Source organism: Salarias fasciatus (genome assembly GCF_902148845.1).
Source record: "Salarias fasciatus chromosome 23 unlocalized genomic scaffold, fSalaFa1.1 super_scaffold_20, whole genome shotgun sequence".
NCBI lineage: Eukaryota > Metazoa > Chordata > Actinopteri > Blenniiformes > Blenniidae > Salarias > Salarias fasciatus.
In genome coordinates, this window is record NW_021941230.1 from 16,537,264 (window position 1) to 16,552,074 (window position 14,811).

General features: G+C 52.3%; 1 protein-coding gene across 1 annotated transcript; it reads left to right on the top strand.

Moving 5' to 3' along the window:
• The first annotated feature begins 174 nt into the window (after window positions 1-174).
• LOC115383676 (A disintegrin and metalloproteinase with thrombospondin motifs 5-like) lies at window positions 175-14,089 on the top strand. Its single transcript, XM_030085827.1, has 8 exons — window positions 175-1,424; window positions 7,104-7,236; window positions 7,450-7,617; window positions 7,774-8,057; window positions 9,434-9,617; window positions 9,695-9,870; window positions 9,946-10,121; window positions 10,419-14,089. Exons 1-8 carry the CDS (start codon window positions 354-356, stop codon window positions 11,086-11,088), a joined length of 2,862 nt encoding a protein of 953 aa, XP_029941687.1. The 5' UTR covers window positions 175-353; the 3' UTR covers window positions 11,089-14,089.
• Window positions 14,090-14,811: the final 722 nt, after the last annotated feature.

Genomic DNA, 14,811 nt, shown 5'->3' on the forward strand with positions numbered 1-14,811 from the left:
ACAGAGAAAGGGGGGGGGGGGGGGGGGGAGGAGTGGTGATGGAGCGCAAAAGGGGGCAGGACTTTTTCTCTGCGGGTCCTATTAAGAGCAAACTTTGTGTTTTTGTTCTCCAAGTTCAGCTCGCGTCTCTCCAGCCTGCGCTCGGGTCCTCGTTGCGGCTCCTGTCCTCCTCTCGCGCTTTTCCCTCCCCTCGATGCTGGAGTCTGCTCGCCTGCTGGTTTCTGCCTGGTCGGGTTTGGTTTTTCTCCCGCATGGGGGATCCGGACTCCGGGAGGATGCGCTTTTCGGAGGAACAGACACTTAAAGTTGCGTCCTGCAGATAGATTCGGATGCGTTGCGCGCTGGAATGAACAATGTGTCAGCCGCTGGGTGCTCTGTCCGGGGGCGCGCGCTGGCTCCGGCTGCTGCTGCTGTGCGTGCTGGAGTTGGAGCAGGTCGCGGGGATCGCGACTTTCCAGGGCTTCTACCTCCCACCTGCGAGCGGGTCGCCGCTCTCCCCCGCGCGCCGGACGGACGGGGTGGTGCGGACCGTTGACCGGATCTACCACGGCGGCGGGAGGGTGGGCTACCTGCTGTACCTGAACGGGAGCCGCTTCCAGCTGGACATGGAGCGGGACGAGTCGGTGCTGTCGCATCACCTCAGCCCGCAGTACGTGCGCGCCCTGCTGGGGCCGGCGCAGCGGGAGTGCGTGTACCGGGGCACGGTGGACTCCAACACGGAGTCCCTGGCCGTCTTCAACCTGTGCGGCGGGGGTCTCCACGGATTCTTCGCCGTGGACCACGCGCGCTACACCATCACACCCATCGTCAGGGCGAAGGGACACGAGCACGACGTGCGCGCCCTGCAGGACAAGGACGCGGAGAGCGCGCTCCACGTGTTCACGCGCGAAAGTTTCAGCTTCGAGGCCATGGGCGAGGGGCGCGAGAGCTGCGGGACGCGCGACGGGCGCAGAGGGCGCAGGGATGCCGCCGGGAGGCGGCGGCGCCGGGGGAAGGGGAACCGGGACCGGGAGGCGGCGGCGGGCGGGGAGGACCACGGCGCGCGCGGGAGGACGCGCTGGAGCCGCTTCACTGCTCCGGACCGTGGCGCGCGGCGCAGGAGGTCGGTCTCTCGCGCCCGGCACGTGGAGCTGCTGCTGGTGGCGGACGAGACCATGACCAAGAAATACGGCAAGGACTTGAACCACTACTTGCTCACGCTGGCGTCCATCGCGTCCAAGCTGTACGGACACGCCAGCATCGAGAACCCCATCCGGCTGTCGGTGGTGAAGGTGACCGCGGTGACGGAGCGGGAGAAGGGGCTGGAGGTGTCCAAGAACGCCGCGGCGACGCTCAAGAGCTTCTGCAAGTGGCAGAACCAGCAGAACCCGCTGGACGACGACCACCTGCACCACCACGACGCCGCCATCCTCTTCACCAGGCAGGTAAACTGACTCCCGCTCCGCTCCGCCCGTCCGCGCCTCCACCTGCGCGCTGCGCTCACCTGGCGCGCGCAGCCCGCGCATCAGTACCACACCGCTGTTGCCTGCGACCTTCGCTCTGTGCGTGCACAGTGATGGTGCACACTGTGGCAGTTTCCCCAGAATCAATACCCGAGTTTCTTTATTTGCAAAGCCAGAATTTCCCCATTACGCGTTTTTTTCCCTGCAAACGGTCATTTTAGCTTCATGAATCGAAATGAAAGACACCACAAAGTGCCTCCCACCACGTTCACTCCTCCAGTGTTTGTTTTCCTCCATCCTTTCTGCTGAGTCTTGCGTGCGTAACGCAGCGCAGCGTCAGTGAAACGAGAAAAATGTATTTCCTGCGCCTGGTGTTTTTGTAGGCAGAGTCTTCTGTCTCCAGGCCTCCCCCTCCCAATCCCCTGACGGCGCAAAAGCTTGCGCGCGTGTGTGTGTGTGTGTGTGTGCAAGAGAGAGATCTGGTGCGCGCTCCCGTGACCATGCACGGCACATTCTTCCCAGCAGGTTTGGAATCAGCAGCAGAGATCTCCGTCCAAACTCCTCCGAAAAGTTTTTTTTCAATCAGGCAGCTGTCTGTGCGTCTTTCCTTCTTTCTCTCGTCACTCCGCTTCCACACATTTATTTTCCCCCTACGTACTTTTCCAGTGTCTGTCAGGCCGGCCGGCAGCTGTCAGAAAAACAAACACATCCACCCAGTGAGGAGCCGTGCGCTTCACCCAGACCACACTCATCCATCCCCTCCCTCACCATCACCTTCCTCCTCCTCCTCCTCCTCCTCCTCCCCCCGTCCGCCGGTCCAAAGCCGCAGGGCAGCAGCAGATCGGCGTGCTCTCTGGCCTCTGCAGCTCTCCGGGTGTGGCTTCACGGCGGTTAGCCCCCGTCATGTGTCCGACGGCTTCGCCTTGGACTGCGGTGCGTTCAAGTCATGCGAGGTCTTGACAAAGGAAAGAGGCCTCGCGTCTTTTGTGCATACTTGGCAGCGTCGGGCGCTGGCGAGGCCGGCCGGAGTGCATACCGGAGGTCGGCGCTCCGCTGCCAGCCGGCTCGTAACCCGCCTCACTGCCACAGCTGCAGAGAGCAGGCCCGGCAGGAGGAAGTGGCGTCGGCAGCGGTCGGGCTTGGCCGGGCGTCCAGGGTCAGGCGGTCATGGAAACGGCAGTTTCGGCACCAGGAGGACAGAAGGCTCTTATGGAACAAAACAGGAGGCGCACTGTGATGCTCCTCCGCCCCGACCACTTTGATCTCGTTCAAATATCCTCGTCTTTCCATCGGCGTTTCGTCTCCAGACGAGGCGCCGTCGCCTGTTGCTCGTCCTGCATTGTTGACGGGAGTGAGCCCGTCACCGGAGGGACGGCGCGATTGACCGCGGCGGCCTCCGTAACCCGGTGCAGCGCCGCGTCCCGACGGACCAGCCAGCCGGCGTAATGTGGTCAGCATGCAGAATAAGCATGTCGGGGGATGCATGACCTGGCCCAGGGGGCGCCGAGTTCTTAAACAGCCGGAGAGTGAAGCCACTGCCGCTCCTCGATGTGACCTCTGACCCCTCTCCTGGCTTTTAGAGGCCATTATGGGGATTGGGAGTGACTTTATCTCAGCTGATATTTGTTTGTCTGAGCGCGGCTCTGGAATGTAAAAAGCCTCGTTCCTTTGTCCGGTCATGTGTGTCCAATCGTCTGCCGTCCTGAAAAGAAAAACATGAAAGATGCTGACATCTTGAAGAAATGCCCACGTTCTCCGGGGGCTATAAATCATTGTGTAAGAGGAGCTGTCAGAACCCCCGCCCCCGCCGCCGCCTCCGCCCAAGACAGTGTTGAGAGCTGCACACACACCAGCTGCGGTTCCAGCGAGGAAACGGTTGGATTTGGCTCAGGTGCCTCGTACCTGGCCGCGTCTGGAGAAACAGAGTTTGATATATAAGCCCCGCTAGCGTCTCTTCGTCTTTCAGAGGAAAGGAGCTGCGAGCGCCAGTGGAAACTTCACCGGGGGAGACGGACTGCGGCGCCGCGTTGGTTCGGTTCACGTGCAGAAGCACGCCACGGCGTGGAGCGGCCGCTCGCTGTTGTGGAGCGGCGGTGACGGACCGGTGGAGTCAGGCCGGGCCGTTGTTCCCACACGCCGGGGGAGGGGAGGGGGGAGCACGAGTTCACGGCGCTGGACTCAGTTCGACTCTTTGTGGTCGGGTCCAATTACTGCGGCGCCCCCGCGGCCGCGGTGAGCTGACCCGTGCTCCGGTGTCACCGGCGCCACGCATACCAGCGCCGGGCCGAGACAACGGGGCGCATTGAGGGGGACATTTCTGTGTGTGACATGATGCGAGCGGGGACAGCGGGACAAGGCTCCACTGTACCGCCGGGGAGACGCTCGCCGACGAGCCAAGGCTGTTTTTTCTTCTTCTTCTTCTTCTTCTTCAAAATATTTGGACAGGCTTTGCTTGCGAGTGCCTGCGATGTCCTCTCACCTGTCCAGGGTTGACCTTTCACCTTTCACAGCTGGAACAGTACATGTGAAGTTCAGCCGCTGTGATTACTGCTAATTCTCCGACTCGTGAAATAGTTTCATTTTAAAATAACTCTGGAGGCTGAAACCGGATCCAGTTTGTGGGAAAGTCCTGGCGGTCCTGATGGGTTCGGATCCGATCCTGTTCACGTCGGTACCGGGTTGTTGAAAGATCCGAGCAGGAGAGAGCTTCCTGAAGCACCTGAGCGCCGGCGCTGCAGTGACTGCAGGAGCTCAGAGCCGTTCGTGTTGGTAAACTGTGAATCAGACGGGTGGAATGCAGAGAAGGAATTCCCCTCTGGGGATCAATAAAGCCTCGGGAACATTTTCTGCACCTGTGTGAGTCGATGGTCAACAAAAACAATGTCGTTTTGGCACCGAAGAGCATTTTGCTCACTTGAGCTAATCGTCAGTCTTGGATCAGCTGTTCAGGGTCCGTGCTCCGTTTGCTGCAAAGCAGCCAAACAGCAAATCGTGTCGCTTAGCGTCTGATAAACTCCTTATTTTTGTCCTTCCATCTTTTCTCTTCGTGGAAGTGTTGGCTTCCCGGCTCTCGGCCACATCCCAGCTCGTCTATTTGTCTTAGATGTTCTTGATATTTCACACGTGCTCGGCTCCGTCGGGGCATGTTGACAGCCGGCAGACGGCCCTTCGGATCCCCCCGGCGCCGCGACCCTCCCCTTCCCTTCGGCCCCTCTCCGGCTCGCTCCCCGTTATGCAACAGGTCCGAGACTCGGGTCGGCGCCGGAGGAGCAGCAGCAGCCTCGCCCTCTGCACTGGGATCCATCAGCCGGCTCACAACACACTCCTGCTTCCAATCTCGGCCTCGCTGGGCTGCAAGTGTTGACCTGAGTCTCACAGCCGGACAGTTGATTCAATTCGACCGATCACAGCTTTACTTATCTGACGAATGAACATCAAATATCAAGAGTTTTTGCTTCCAGCAGGTCAAAAGGTCAACTCATGAAGAGTCCCGAGCACCGGAGTCTGACTCGTTGGATGATTGGGATCAAGCCATTTGTTGAGATACGAGACAAATTTAGTAAGATGTGGAGAGTTTTCAACACAACTGGACAGTAAATATACGGTGTGTTTGAGGGTAAAAGCTTTGTGCTCTTCTAGGCTGTCTCACACACACACACACACACACACACACACACACACACACACACACACACACACACACACACACACACACACGAGGTGAAACCTGAGATTTATCTTGTCCTGGCACTGTTTGTGCTCTTCTGTTCCTCTCTGGCTGACACAAGCTCGTTTAGTTTCCCTCTTTAAAGCCCTGAGATAAACTCGCCCACTGGATTCTAACCGGCCAACTGAAAGACAGCCTCTCTCTTTTTAACTTGCATTGTAATTTGACACCAGGCTCACGATCTGGACGGTGAAGTCTGTGACGGAAACGCCGTAAATTGTAGATCTAAAAAAACCCAGAAGACGTGGAGGGAGGATTGTTGTGAGAGGCGACGGGTTCAGCCGGCGTCGGTCTCCTGAGAGGCTTTTCTCTGTGTGTGTGTGTGTGTGTGTGTGTGTGTGTGTGTGTGTGTGTGTGTGTGTGTGTGTGGTTATTGCAGTGGAGTTTTCTCACACGCTCCCCGGCTCTCTGGCCGACTCCTGACCTTCACGCCCAGCCCGCCGCCTGCCCTCCTGTTATTTCTGCTAATATTTCCGAACCTCTCTGCACTCTCCAGTCTTCTGATAAATTTCCGGCCATCTCCCAACTCTCCCCCGTCGGTGTCGAACTCCTGAACTCGTTCCTCCTTTTGTCCTCGGCAAAAGAAAGAAAGCTTTCAGAGGGACTCGCTTCAGGAGGCGGGTAAACAATGGCGAGGTGGTCGAGCTCAGCCGGTCTGTGGGCTTCGCCCCTGAACAGGTGTGAGTCACAATTTCAGATCTAACTGGATATCCCTCAACTTTCCCCCCCAATCCCACATATTTCCTGTTACTCAGGGTTTCACCCCCCCAACAAAAATAAATGGAGCAAAATCAGCTCTCACGCCTGAGTCTGGGAGGGAATGAATGAATAAATAAATGAAAATGAAAGCAAAGTCCTTGAATCATCCACACCTGCTGATCAAAACAAAACTTCTGAGAGTGCAAGCAAACGTTCCTCCGACTGGTTTGTTTCCAGGAAGTCCATAAGACTCAACATGTAGCATCAAGAGCTTGTAATTTGACACCAGTTTCATTGAATTAGTGGCCCCGATGCTTCAATTCGACATCTTTAAAAGCAGACTTGCCTCTGACTGACTCACTTTTAGAGCGCCTCGCTGTCAGTCCAGCCAAACTAGCCGACGTGTAGCATCGAGAGCTTGTAATTTGACGCTGGCTTCGTTGTCTTAGTGACTCCTGCACTTTATTTTCCCGCATTTCAAAGCAAGCTTGGATCTGATTGACTCGTTTTCATCAAGCCCGTCTTCCAGCTGACTGACTCGGCCGTCCTGCGGCATGAAGAGGCTGTAATTTGTCACCAGCTTCATCTTCTCTGTGGCTGAAGTTGTGCTTTATTTTTCATTTCATGATTCCTGATGTTAAACACCTGTTAAACCTTCACTGGTATATGTCAGCGAAAACGAGGAGTGTTGTGCAGCGTGTGTTGAGCGCGGTTGTTGCCGTTCTCTTGTTGTGTTTCATCCGCTCATGGGTGGGTGTGTGTGTGTGTGTGCATGTGCAGCGCAGCGTCATGTGCGAGAGCGCTCAACACAAGGCGGTTTGTTCCGAAGCGATCGGTCCGGAACGGGTAAACACCCTCCCCACAGAGGATCCCTCACGGCGCCCGGCAGGCCTGTCAGCGCCGCTTAACGCCGCCATTCATCCTCTCCGCGGGGCGTGTGTGTGCACGGGTGTGTGGGAAACACATTGCATCGGGAACGTGCGCACGCGGACCCGTGCTGCAGCCGTGCGACGGCGCGATTAGCCGATCGATCGGGGCGATCCGGCCGGGGACTCGTCTGCATGGACATGTGTGGGAATGCGAACACGGATCGATGGCATGTGCAGCAGGAAGCAAGTGCATGACGGTTTTACCACTGAGGAGGAAAACAGGATTCACAGTAGCTGTGTTTGAGGTGTTATGGTTGATGTTTCTTTCTCTTCAGTGCAGATTTAAACCCTGTTTCCTTCTGGCAGGATCTCTGTGGACACCACTCCTGCGACACGCTGGGCATGGCCGACGTCGGCACCATCTGCTCTCCGGAGAGAAGCTGCGCCGTGATCGAAGACGACGGGCTCCACGCCGCCTTCACGGTGGCTCACGAGATAGGTATGCATGGCTTCATCCAGGCACACAGGAAGCAAGGCAGCGATATCATCAGATCACCGCGTGACGCCGCCTCAAGGGCCGGCCGTGTTTTGTTTGCTCACTCTTGCCGCAAATCTTTGACAAGTCGCGTCATTTCCCACGCGGCTGCAACTCCGAGCATCGCCTCGGCGTCAAAACCTCAGGAGATTAAAAATGTGCCTCTCTGCTGCTCAGGCCACCTGCTGGGTCTCTCTCACGACGACTCCAAGTTCTGCGAGGAGCGCTTCGGGGTCAACAGCGACAAGAGGCTCATGTCGTCCATCCTCACCTCCATCGACGCCTCCAAGCCCTGGAGCCGCTGCACCTCGGCGACCATCACAGACTTTTTTGACGACGGCAATGGTGAGAGGGTTGCTGAAAATACGTAGTGTTACTGAGAGGAAGATGCTCTAGAATCAGGATGTTAGTTTGTCATGTTTGAGGCGACATTCAGCTCCTTCAGCTGGATGACGTTCGTGCCAAAGCAGCACAGAATCACAACCTTGGTTTCCTCCACAGCCGAGTGCCTCCTGGACTCGCCCCGGCAGCCCCTCCTGGGCCCCGAGGAGCTCCCGGGCCAGAGCTACGACGCCGTGCGGCAGTGCCGCCTGGCCTTCGGCCCGGAGTACACCGTCTGCCCCGGCATGGACGTGTGCTCCCGGCTGTGGTGCGCCGTGATCCGCCAGGGCCAGATGGTGTGCCTGACCAAGAAGCTGCCGGCGGTGGAGGGCACGCCGTGCGGGAAGGGACGCATCTGCCTGCAGGGGAAGTGCGTGGACAAGACCCGCAAGAAGCACTACTCGGTAAGACGGGTACCGAATTGGAAAAGGGCACGGAGACGGACAGGACCGAAATCCAAAATAAACGTCTTTTTATAGTTCAAAAACTGATATTTATGTACATGAGGTTGTTTTTGGAAGACAAAGATAAATTCAGGAACAGAAGAAGAAGAAAGACAGGCTGATACACTGAACAGCTCTGAGTGTGACTTCAGTGTGTGATCAGCTTTATTTTGGGCTAATCTCTGCGATTTGCTCCCCCAGACAGAACTCAATCGAATCTGGCCTTAATGAGTTAAAGGACTAAATCTGTCAATGCTGTCTGTTCATCAGAGGGGGGAGGGGGGCGGGAAAGAGGGAAAAGAACATTTTCTTTGTGTTTATTTGTCACATGACGCTGGATGGGGCTGACTCCAGCCTTGGCAGACGGTCGCGTGTCGTGGATCCGGCCCAGCTTCTGACTCGATTCATTTTCACTGCCTGTGGATGACAGGCAGCTCACCCCCTCTCCTCAAACTCCAGACTCCGGAGCCTTTTAGCCTTGCTGTAATTCTTGCACCCTGATTGCCGATTAAGTAGCTTTCACGATGGAAAGAAATGCTCCGAAGACCTCAGCCCTGGAGCGAAACGGAAAAGACTTTTCCAAAGAAGCTTTCTGCAGAAATCACTGGTTTTTGTGTCATAAAATGCTAAACACTACTTAGCCAGTCTTTTTAAATCATGTGTGACTCATACACCACTGGCTGCTTGGAAAAGCCCACAAATAAGCGAGCTACCTGAGGATTTTCATTCAGGCAGCTCCTGAAGGGAAGCATGTGAGCTGTTACACCACAGCTGCTGCTACGCCCGCCTAATGAGCAGCTTTGAACGCTCTGAAGTTATGATCACATGAATGCAGTCTCTTGCTTTCCCTGTCTGTCTCTGTGTCCAAGCCGCAGTGAATACCACATCTTTATCGCTATCGATCACAGATCTATTTCCAAAGGGATTTTCCAATGACACATGGTCAGCTGGTGCTTGACAACAGTCTACTGTTACCCTCTAAACTCTTTTTTTGCATCGGTGAGTTAAAGACTAAAATGGAAAGTTTGTTCCAGAAACATCCGTTCAAATCTTCGCCGGACAAGACAGGAGGGTTTGCCCTTGAGCAAAGCCACTGAATTCTTAGCTCCAAGTAACCCATATGATAGAGGGTCTCCATTTAGAGGGACCAGTCCTCTAACCCTAAACCCTAACCCTACCCTAACCTGAGCAGATTGAATTAGAGAACTGCTTCAGGTCAAACGCCTCGTTCTAACTGTAGATATCATTTATTTATGGTTAAAGCGAATTTTCTCTGGGGTGGGAATCGAATAAAATTAAATTGCCAACTCATTTCCATCTCTTATCCCTTCTCCCAGGCGTCCAATCATGGCAGCTGGAGCTCTTGGGGCTCATGGGGTTCCTGCTCAAGAACATGTGGAGGCGGCGTGCAGTTCGCCCAGCGTTTGTGCAACAACCCACCACCAAGGAACAATGGGCGCTACTGCACGGGCAAGAGAGCCATCTATCGGTCTTGCAATGTCACGCCGTGTCCGGTGTCAAGTGAGTGTGACCCAGTCAGGCAGTTTTGACTGTTTTGAGTTTTGATGAGTTTATCACACAAATGATGTCCTCCACAGGTAAGAGCTACCGCCAAGAGCAGTGTGAGGTACGCAACGGTCCCCAAACAGATCCCAAGGGGGTGAAGACTTTTGTTGAGTGGGTGCCGAAGTACGCGGGAGTCCTCCCGAAGGATGTTTGCAAGCTGACATGTCGAGCCAAAGGGACGGGATACTATGTGGTGTTCTCTCAGAGGGTGAGTCAGAAAACCATCAGGCCTCGATAGGACCTGCAGAAGACAGGGATGATGATCGTGGCTCTCTGCGTTCAGGTGGTCGACGGGACCGACTGTCGTCCGTTCAGCAGCTCGGTGTGCGTCAAAGGAAAATGTGTCCGGACGGGCTGTGACGGCATCATCGGCTCCAAGCTCCAGTTTGACAAGTGCGGCATCTGCGGCGGCGACAGCACCGGATGTGTACGGGTGGTGGGCAACTTCACCAAGAAAAGGTACAACAGAGCGTCTGGAGTTTGTCAAATTCTCCGGCCGACAATAAAACCATTAAAGTCAACTTTGTTCATTATCCTGACTTCATTAGCTCATGTATATCATGTGACTAAATGCCTCGGGTAGGTGCGATGTGATTGGCTGATGACATTATTTGCATTATGAGCACATGATTTCTTGATGTGGTTTTTCAGAGTCTCAGTTTAAGGCTGGAACACTTAAACCCACATAGATTTTTGAAATAAGTGTGATGCTTACATTTTCTGATCTAACATCTCCACTTTTCCTCCCACAAATAGCAAGGGCTACACGGACGTGGTGAGGATCCCTGCAGGTTCGACTCACATCAAGGTCCGTCAGTACAAAGCGAAGGACCAGACCCGCTACACCGCCTACCTGGCCCTCCGACGGCCCGGCGGCGAATACCTCCTGAACGGCAAGTTCATGATCTCCACCTCCGAGACAATCATCCCGCTCAACGGATCGGTGCTCAACTACAGCGGGTGGAGCCAGAGGGACGAGTGGCTTCACAGCATGGGCCCCGGGGCCATCCAGGAAGCACTGGTCATCCAGATTCTAGCCACGGATGCCAAAAAGCCCCTGGATGTACGCTACAGCTTCTTCATGCCCCGGTCGACGGCGCCGCAGCAGCCGTCTGCCCCGATCATTCCAAACACGAAGTCAACACCTTCCCAGACGACAGCGCCAACCACCACGAGGACCACCACCACCACAAGTCGCACCACCGCATCTTCCCCAACTCCAGCTTCCACCGCCCCAGGGCCTCCTCCCCCGACGGCAGGGCCACAGTGGGTCACGGGGGTCTGGATGACCTGCTCCAGGACTTGTGACACTGGCTGGCAGAGCCGAACGGTTCAGTGTAAAGACCAGGACGGGAAACTGTCTAAAGGCTGCGTGCTGGGGTCTCGCCCCTCAGCCTTCAAACACTGTCTGGTCAAGAAATGTTGAGGTGGCAGAAGAGGAGCGTGGTGCAATCCCATAAACATCTCAAGCGGTGGATGTAGGACTCTAATGAACAAAAGAAGTAGAACCTTAAACTGGACTGTGAATGTTGGCGGAAAGCGCCGGAACTGGACACAAAGACACTCGGAGACAGATGTGAATGGATGTGGCGATGCAGAGCATGAGTAGAACAGGAGAACTTTTTACGATAGTGACGAGCACCGTGTGACAGAGCTAAGGACTATGTAGCATGTCATTTCCACGTGGACAACAGCTGATTGTACATCCGTCTCCACAGTGTGGGGCCCAGTGTCGGCATGCCTGTCGTGTTTTCTTATGCTTCCTTGTGGATTTGGAAGTCAGTCCCTTCAGTCTTTTGTCATGAGGACCCTGGATCGTCTCGTCCTGCGTTTTTGCTCAGAAAGTTCATATAACTGGACCATTTCTGTCTAGATATAGCAAATATGATTAAAAAAAAAAAAATCACATCTCATTAAAGGTACAGCACACCGTGATTCCATTAATGCCACTTTTGTGAGTTAGCAGGAAGTGGTGGGCCGCTGTAGCATCTCGTCTGTCCTCAGACCAGAAGTTCCGTTTTAGCTAGCATTTGGCAGGAGTCTCAGGCACTCTTCCATCCGTATTGGCACAAGCTACGTCTTCCTCACTGGTTTGCTTGAGGATAAACTCGAAATGAATGTAACTCACCACACTGCCTGATGTTACATGAGGATAGAGAGAGAACGAGTGCGCTGGCACAATGCTGCCACCCAGTGCACAAACATGGCATTACTTCAATATGTCCTGTTGTACCTTTAAGCGAGAAATTTGACATAACGTACCGACGGGGGGCTGATTTAACCAATCATCTGTGCAGTGCAGGGACAGCAGCATGCCATCGTGGAAGACAAGTCTGCAAACGGGCAACGCTGCCGTGACGCTCCTTCATGTAAACGGAGGTTAATGACGAATCGCGGGTTTTGGGGCGAAGCTTGATTTTTGTGCCTGTGTAGCGTGTAAGTGCGTCCCTGTGTGTGTACTTGTTGCACGCTCACACATAACATGTTCCCCAGGCCTGTTTTCAGCACATACGTGTTTTTGTTCTCCACTGTGTCTTGAAGCTCCTTCACTCTCGGCTCCACTTGTATCAATCATTATACTGGAGCTGGGAGGACGGTCGTGTTTGTGTGTGTGTGTGTGTGTGTGTGTGTGTGTGTGTGTGTGTGTGTGTGTGTGTGTGTATGTGTGTGAGAGCGAGATAGAGAGAGTGTGTGTGTGTGCATGTGTGTGTTTGTTAATATCTGTTTGTATGTTCATGTGAATTGATGCTCATTTGACAATGTGTGCCCTGGATACTCGCAACGACAGCAGTCATTATTGTCCTTCAGGAATTCATCTCTTCTGTTTTTCGGCTCATTTTCCAGCCTGTGTCTGTCATTGATTTTTTTTCTTTTTGTCTTTTTTTTTTTTTTCTTTTACTCTGATGGGTGGGATTGGCTGCGGTATGGACATTCTGAACAGTCCATTAGAGAGGCATCAATAGAGTTACATTTGGTGGAGGGTCTCTAAAGGTCACCCGGACTCCCAGTTTTTGCTGAATAACATTTTGTCCGTTCAGAGCTTTGAAATGTATTTGTTTCCAGTTCCTTTATTGTCATTTTAGCAGAAGAAAATGCTCCTGCTTTTGGCTTTTGGACAATCCTTTGACCTCACTGTCTATTCAAAACCATTTTTTCCTGCAAAACAATACAAGGCAGATGTTCTTTCCTTCCAGTTGTTCATTAAGATCAAAATTAAACCAGCAAATGTCCTAGCATCAGCATCCGAAGAGATTCAAATACGACAAGTGCAATCTACAGATTTAAAATAGCATATTTCATTCAGTTTCCCAGACTTGATCTGTAAAACTGGCTCTACCATGCTTATTTCTGTAATGTTAAGCTAAGCTAGCGAGCTATCAGTTGGAGGGTCTGTTCCTCTGTCAGGTATCAGTGGTTCCGGTTTTCTTTCAGCAGAACAGCAAAGGGAGCCATTTTTACACAGGTTTGTTTTTAAAGGCTGAACTCACTCTGCTCGAGCCTTTTCAGAAATATTCTGTTGTAATGCTAAGCTAGGCTAACGTGGCAGCCGCTGAAGGGCCTGCCCGTGTGAGGTATCATTCTTCTTCGCTAACTCTCAGCAAAACAGCAGAAAGCATCATGTTTAAGAATGTCGAACTGTTTTCAAGTTTAAAGCTGCACACACTACAGGGTTAGTCTGCATTGTTTATACAGGCCATTTCAAACCCTCCGCTCTGACTCTATGTATCATGTTTCTATAATTTCTTACTCACTTGCATCAAGAATTTCTCTTACATAGCATTGTTAATGTTTCTGTGAAAGTTAACACTGAGAGCGTCCCCTCAGTCAATGAGGCGCCACCATTACAGAGTGAAGTTGATTACGCCGCTAATGGACTTAAAAATACTTTCCTGCAATTGTGTCGAAGCGTCTGGCTGCCATTAGGTTTTTCCTGCGTGGTAAACCTCACCCATGCGGCATCTGCAGTTCCAAAACGAAGCACGAGAAGCATTTTCAGACTCTAAATGGTCGACATATCATCCGTCCCCTTTCCGCTCTTCACTCGCATTTCCATTGACTTACACAGCGGAGCTTGAACAATGAAACAAATGAACTCGTGTGCATATTCAAATCTCTCGGGCGTGTTCCATGCAAATTCCGAGTATTTCAGACACACACACACACACACACACACACACACTCTACAATCACACACACAAACTACTCTGACAGTTCTGGCTGAACGACAGAAACACAGCACTGAACTTGTAATTTATTGTTTGTACAACTGGTATGTGTGAATAAAAAAGAAACAACGAGATGAGTTTTATTTATTATAGTAATTTTGTATCGAATTACTATTTAACTTGGGAATATGACTGTGCAGAATCATTCCTTTGTAAGAATATAGTGTTTTCTTTTTCTAGTCATCCACATGAATATATGTATATAAAATCTATATATTTAAACACCCCTGTGTTTGTGTCCTTACTGTGACAGATCAGAGACTACAGTGACTTTTTTCTGAGAATTTTGACTTTTTCTCTTAGAAAACTGACCTTAATGTCTTTATTTGACTTTTCTCTTGAGAGTTTTTTCACCAAGTTGAGATTTTTTCACTGAATTCTGACTTTTTCCTCAAATTTCTGACAGTAGGAGAGATATATAGTTATTGTTAGAGGGTTACTTAGTTAATTTGAACGTTTTCTTACATCATTGCAACGTTTTGAACATAAGCTGTAAAAGCAGAGGGCAGAGGTAGAGGGAAGCCGCTCGGTTCCCTCCAGGCTACAGGAAAACTCGAGAAGACTGGCCTGGAAATTCTGTTTTAGGGTCTGAGTTGCTTCATTCCAACTCCAGCTGTGCAGTAATAACAACAAGTGGACACTGGAACATTGAATAACCAGCATTACACTGACTTTGACCGAAGAATTCACAAAGTTTATCCTCAAGAGTGAGATTGCCAGAGGAACAAAACTGAATTTTGATGACAGAAAACATCAGAACAAAAAATTTTTAAGCTTCTAGCTTTCCAATCATGGTCATTGAACTGATCTTATAAATCAATTAATGAGTACTTCGATGTCTCACTCAGAACTTCATTCGGAGCAACTCCTTGCTTGTTGTACGAGGCAGATACATTTTTGTCACCGGAAAGCTTTATGGTGAT